We start from the raw sequence: 7,071 nt of genomic DNA on the forward strand, positions 1-7,071 counted from the left end.
CACACTCTATCACCTTTACCCTGCTGTTATTTTTTTTCCTTACCATCTAATGTAACTTTTTCTGTATTATCACTCTTCCACTACTAAAATGGAAGGTCTGTAAAAGCAAGGATTTTGTTTTGCACACTGTTTGATACCTAGTGCATCTAATGAATGGTATTTGCATGTAGAAGGCTGGTCAGTAAATATTAAATCAGTGAATTTCTTATTCTTCCTGAGTGGATGTTATTTGTTCATTTATCACTCTACATTTTCTTAACATACCTGTTTTAATGACTCCTCTATAGAAATAATTTTTTCTTGTATGAATTTGTTCTAAAATCGTTGATTTTTGTTGGCTGCTTTTTGAAGATTTCTTTTAGATTTCTCCATATATTTTGGAATTTTGGTTTATAAAGTTATTTTAAGTGAAGTTTTTGTTTATTTTCTCCTTCCCTCTTTCTGTTCCCTTCCATGCCATCTCTCCCTCTCCCCAAGTCACCTTTCACTAACTAGCGGTTTTGTGATCAGTCCCACCTGGATTGTGTTCAGGAGAGTTCATGGTAGCTCAGGGCTTCTGCCCAGTGTCGATACTGCAGATCCCATCAGCAAGTGAGGAGCAACTTAGTTTAACATTCTAGTTCTGCTTTCTAAGCTTTCTGCTTCTCAGAAGTGTTATCTTCAGGCAGAAGTTAGCAGTATATTTTGTTAGTTTCATTTGGTTTGATTTTCCTTCCTTTGGTAAGTACAGAGCCCCATTCCACTTCCTGGATTCAAGCAATGAGACACATCCCAATGTCATGTGAAGTCCTCAAAAGCAATTTCTTGCCCCTACTTCAGATCTGCTCTCCCTCTACTTCCTAGTTTTTGCTTTTACATAATGTACCCAAATACACTGTCATGTTGGAATTTCATACATATAATTTAGCTTCACATATTTTTATTCAGTAAAAATAGAAATGGTTTTTGTAAAGCTAAATGGGCTTCAGATATATTTAGAGAAATAAATATGTCTGTCTTTTATAATTATTTTCCTTCTTAGTTGCCATTGAAGATCCACTAACCTAAACTCTTAGCATAATCTGTAAGTACTGTCGTATTGCTAAGTCACTTAAGGTCAGGCTGGAATAAGGCAAATGGGAGACTTGCCTTGGATGCAAAATTTAAGATGATTTTTAAGAACTCAGTAATCACTGAGATAAGTAATGCTTTAATATGATATTTTGAAAAATCAAAATTAATACCAAAAAATCAATGATGACCAATATATTCAATTTTTAAATAAAGAATGTGACCCTGTGCTGGCATCACTCACCTCATTTGCCTCACCATGATATCAACCCTACTTAAGTCTGTGAAGCCCATTCAGCTTCTGTGACCATTTTATATTTGTAGTATATTAAAATATGGACCAGTTTGCTTATCATATTTTAGTCTGCTTGTTTTTAGAAGGTAAACTCAAGTATTTAGTATAGTAACTTGAGAGAGAAGATTTTATATTTCCATGACTTGACATATCTATCATAAAAGTTTCAAAAGATGAAGGATTTATAAAAGATCAACACTTAAACTGCTCTGGGACCTTTTGTGGAGTTTCATGAAAAATTTCCTGAGTTTTATAGTTTTATAGCATTTAATTCTCAACTCTGATAAAATAATAAACTTAGTTTTTCATAGGAAGAATACACATTTACTTCTGAAGTGCAAGACATGTAAGCAAACTGTCATCCACCTGTATCCATGCAGAGCAGCCGTAAAGGAGGCATGGGCCATTGCAGATAAATGAGCAGATAGAAATTTGACACATGGAGTTTAAAGTTCTGTTTCGTTTTGTGGAAGAGGAAATGTAAGATGTGTTTCTTAGTTTCTATTCCACTCGAAAAAAGTTAGGGAAGATGATAGAATAATTCTTATAGTCTTTTACTCAAATTTATAATGACTTTTTCTGTGTATCTTTTGAGCTAGCAATTTTTTCAGTTTGCTTTCTCTATAAACTTTGTTCTTTCTCTACAAAAAAGTCTTTGTATCCTTCAAGGTTTCTTTTTCTGTGTCTTTCTGGAAGTGTAGAATTTAGAGAAATGTTCTCTGTGGGCTAAGTGTATTTTTGTATGAAATGTTACAGAATAAGCTTATACTTGAGCAGAAAATATCATCAGACCATGCATGATTGATTTCCCTTCATTTTAATGGGATTGGTCTAGTTTTAGTAAATTCAAATTTCTCTTTTCTAGAGAGTTTTAAGTTTGAGGCTGTTGTACACAGTGCATTATTTTTATAAATGAGAATAAAAAGATGAAGCTTAGTAATTCTTATTAATTTAATCTTCAGATAGAATACCATTTTTCCACTTAAGAGTTCAGGAAAAAAAATTTATAAACATGTTACCCTCAGTGCACTAGAAGGTATTTTTTAAATTAAAAAGAGAAAAAAATCATTCCATACCTTTGCTTCTGTTTTAATAATTTGTAAAAGATATCTTTTAAAATCTAGTCTGACAACATCTGACATTTGTGTTCATCATTTCACTGAGGTGGATATTGACAGTGGCAGCTATCAGACTTACTGATAAGGTGTTTTACTATTGATTTCTGCTTGGGACTTGTTAGAAGTGTATTCATAGTTTTTAAACAAGTTGTGATATATAATAATGGTTTGAAACACTTGCTTTAGGACTTATAATAGGGAGGTAGGTAATTGTTGGTTAAATAAAACATGCTAAAAAATCCCTCTAAAGTCTTTGTAATTTGAGAAAAAAATGTTTAACCTATCCCCCAATCTAAAAATATGGCTAATTTTTTTAAAGTATGATTTTCTGACTACAGAATTTAAAATTTAGTAAGCAAGATGTCAAAAATATACATGACAGAGAAAGGAGCACTTAGGCACTTTCGGGTAGGGAATACTATATGGATCGTCCATTGAGAAGAATGCTTCTCAGTATTTTTTTAATTCCTGTTGGAACCACTGCAGTTTTTCTAAGGGGTTCCTTGCCAAAGATTCGTTAGAATATGAGTGTTTATAATATTTCTTGAAGTAGTTTGTACAAGTTTTTTTCCTTGGGTTTCTTATGAAGAATATGTTTTAAATTTGCCTCCTTGACACTTCCTTATAGCTGCTGTTTTGTATTTGTGCCATGAATGTGGTGGTTTCCAAGTGAATTACTTCATGTTTTTGTAGAAAACGGGATGTGGTACTGAAATGAGAATGTTCAACCTATTTCATTTCTATTGTGATTTCTTGTTTGCATTAAAAAAATTTTATTTCCATATTAAGTTCAAACAAGAATGTTTGGGCAATAAGTAGAAGAATAGCAACAAAATATAGGGGTATTCTAAAATATTGCTGGAGTAACGGGGTGGGGAGAAGATATCTTCCCCTTCCAGTTAATGCTTCAATATTCTTATAATCTCCGAAACTGGCATGAATAGGGAAGTTTTTGAGACTTTTCTGAACACATTTTAGGCATTTTTCTATTTTAAGTAGAGGTACAGTGACTCTTACAAGATATTATTTTGAATTATTATAGAACAGGATGATTGTGCTATTTTTCATAAGTAGAAGAAATTATTTATGTTGTATGATGCTTAGTAATACACCTTTGTTGTCAATAAGTTATCTCTAGAATTTTGTAGTTGATTACAGAGTAATGTTTTAAAGAATGCATATTTCTTGATTGGCCTAGAACAGTCAATTAACATTTTAATATGCTTTTATACAACTGAACATTAAATCAGGTTATAATTATTGTTAAACAGGATGGTGAAGTGGATGCTGAAGAACTTCAGAGATGTTTGACGCAGTCTGGAATTAGTGAAACTTACTCTCGTGAGTTTTTTTTTTTTTTTTTTGCCTCTTGTTGAAATTGGAGTAGGAAATTCATTTTCTAACCTTTTTGACCCCATACTTAAAATATTAAAAGAATTGATCTCAGTTATACATGCACATAGTTTAAAGACTCAAATAATTCTGCAAAACTTGTTATGAAAATAACTGTTCGTTGTACTTTGCTGTCCCCCAACACAAACTATAGAGGAGGACTTTTTCATCTCTTTTTAGCTGATTCTTTTGAAATTTCCTTCCAAATTTCAAGATAGCATGTTTTTATCTCTATTGATGCTCAGTTTTAATGATTATCAATTGATTTCCTGCTATGGCAGGTGAGGATTTAACTTTCTTTCAACCTTAACCTCACCCCTATCCAGGCACTCTACACAGAAACACTTCCCCACCCTCCCATCCTTCCAGTGTAGTTACGTAGTAGTTTTGGTTAGGTAAATCAGTCTTTGTCTTATTTGTACTATCTAAATGCTGTTCATAACTGGTCTTGTGATAATGTATGATTACTTTTACTTTTTATTTAACCTTTTGCTTTTCCTGCAATTAATAATTGTCAAGTATTATTTTCTCATTATGCTGGAGCTTTCTGATATGTTCTGTTTTCTGTGCACAGCTGACATACTGGCATTCCTTCACCATCATTCTGGAGCTGTCTTTCCCCTCTCTTGGGTTGGATCTCTCCTTTTGCTCCATCTCTGGTTGTCCTCTTTTTTAAAATTCATTTTCTTATTTTAATGAAATATATCATTCAATTTCTTAATAAAAGAGGGCATGGGAGGTAAATTTTTGAGACCTCATGCTGTCTGAAAATGTTTTCATTCTACCTTCACAACTGATTTGGCCTGGTCTAGAATTCTAGGTTACGAATAATTTTTACATGGAATTTTAAAGGGATTGCCCCATTGTTTTTATCTTTCATCATTGCTTTATCTTTCTGTTTCCTGCCTGTATGTGGTTTGTTTTTTGTCTCTGGAAACTTGTGAGATCTTTTTCCTTAGTATTTTGAAATTTCACAGTGAAGTGCCTGGTTGTATTCTGTGGGAAACTCAGTGGGCTCAGTCTGGAAACTTCTTTGCTTTAGTTCTGGGAAATTTTCTTCAGTGATGTTTTCTCTCTTTTCTTTCTCTGGAATGCCTTTTGTTCGACTAAGTTTTTTTCTCTTCTGTCTTTTCTATCTCTTTTTTTCTGTACTTTTTGGGAAATTTCCTTGACTCCATTATATTGGAGCTTTCATTCCCACGACTGTGTTTCTAAAATCCAGGAGCTTCTGTTCCATTTTTATGAATTTGATGTCTCTGCTTATCTCTCTGAGACTATTAATGTATATTTTTTAAGTTTTTTTCTTTCTGTATAACGTTAATTTTCTCCAAACTGGTTTTTCTCCCCATTTTGTTTGTTTTGATTGTCTTTCATGTTAGGTGCTTTTCTCGGTTGTCTGATGATCCTTTGTTGCTCATATTTAACTAAAATGCTGATTAGAAGCTCTGAGATCGTGGTTAGGTGTTGATCGTAGGGTTCAGAATGTGATGGTTTGGCTGGGCAGTTTTGTTGTGGAACTCTGGGTGTCAGTATATGTCAATATATTTGGGGATTTCCTTGCAGGCTGATTTTTCAGTTGATCTTCTGTCTAGAAAGGAAGAGAGATGGACCCTGCGGGTTGTCAAATCTTTTATAAATTGTCATTTAATTGCCTTGTTGTTAGTGGATAACCTTATCTCAACTGTGCCTGGTATCCTACAGTTCATGGACCTCTCCAGAGAGTAAAATTCCAGACTACTGCAGGGGGTGCAGGGGAAAGTAGGTATGGCAGCCACCAAACTGAATTAAGGCAGGGAGGGGATTTGGGGCTTTAAATGCTCCTTAAATAGACAGCCAGCCAATCCTTCTGTTTTTATCTCTACTTTTATACCCATTTTCAGAAGTACTGCTGATTCTTTGGCATTTAGAGTCTTTTCCAAGATAACTAGATTGCTTCCCTGCTTTTCTCATTACAAGTTGAGGAATCCATTTTTATTGGGTTTAGGTTACTTAACTTTTCAACTTGCAAAATTTTGTTCCTTTGTTTTCTCTCTCATTTTCTATTTCTCTAAAGGTTTATGCCTTAAAAATCAGTTTACTGGTCATTCTAATAGGCTGTGGGGAGGAAGTGAAAATCTGTTAACTTTCTTGAAAAGTGTATCTTGCCACTCATGTCAAAAATATTTCATCTATACACATACAATCCTATTCTAAGATTGAAGATCTGCGTATTTGCTGATTCAATTTTTGCCATTTATTATCATCAATTCAGATTCTCCTACCTTATGAAAGTATGCCAAGATAACTTTAAGCAAAACATATTATTTACTTGCTAAAAAGATGAAATACCATTTCAGAAATTTCTCGTGTAACCCCCGACCCTGATAGTTTTTTTACAAGGGAGCATTGGGCTCCAATCTTGATGGTTTCACTTATTAATTAGCTTTATAAACTTGGAAAACTATCTTTCTGGGCATCGGTTTCTTAATTTGTAAAATCGGGACTATCATATGCTTGGAATGTTTTTGTGAAATTATATAACACATACTGCCTGACTCATAGCAAGTACAAACTCAGCCTCCTGAGTAGCTAGGACTACAGGTGTGCTCCACCATGCCCAGCTAATTTTTTAATTTTTTTGTAGAGATAAGGTCTTTTTTTGTTTCCTAGGCTAGTTTCAAACTCCTAGCTTCAAGTGATCCTCCTGCCTTGGCCTCCCAAAGTGCTAGGATTACAGGCCTGAGCCACCATGCCTAGCCTATAACTGCTTATTTAATTACTTAAATCCCCTCACTAGATGTGAATAGTTTGAAGGCAGTAATTTCTTTTAGTCATTTTTTTTTTTAACAATGGGTGCTTAACATTCAATAAATATGTGTTGATTATGGTGATTTGTATATTTTGGGGAGTTTTTAAATGTTCTGTTTTGAGAATACATATTGTCATAATTTCACATAGATAAAATTGGGCAGACTGCAATTTAAATATTGAATATGTTTTACAGCCTTCAGTTTGGAAACCTGCAGAATTATGATTGCCATGTTGGATGTATCCTTGAGTAAAAATAGAAAATACTAAAATATAGAGTAATTGCTGTCTAAATATTAAGCCAGTTGTTAGTTTTAAATGACCATAGGATACTAGAGTATTTGAAAGTACTTTAAGATCCTGTTTGAATTCCAGACTTTCTTATTTTTACACAGAAATCTATCCATATGCTGAGTTTGACTAACTGCA

At 33.6% G+C, this 7,071-nt stretch overlaps 1 protein-coding gene across 1 annotated transcript in view; it reads left to right on the forward strand.

Annotated features, from left to right (window-relative positions):
* GCA (grancalcin, EF-hand calcium binding protein) overlaps positions 1-7,071 on the forward strand; it is a 41,066-nt gene that overhangs the window by 22,620 nt on the left and 11,375 nt on the right. Inside the window, exons 2-3 of the mRNA XM_012655817.1 lie at positions 3,735-3,804; positions 6,839-6,882. Coding sequence (XP_012511271.1) covers positions 3,735-3,804; positions 6,839-6,882 — 114 coding nt within the window. The remainder of the gene's footprint in view (positions 1-3,734; positions 3,805-6,838; positions 6,883-7,071) is intronic.

The sequence above is a fragment of the Propithecus coquereli genome, unplaced genomic scaffold, assembly GCF_000956105.1.
Source record: "Propithecus coquereli isolate 6110/MARCELLA unplaced genomic scaffold, Pcoq_1.0 Scaffold49, whole genome shotgun sequence".
NCBI classification, from domain to species: domain Eukaryota; kingdom Metazoa; phylum Chordata; class Mammalia; order Primates; family Indriidae; genus Propithecus; species Propithecus coquereli.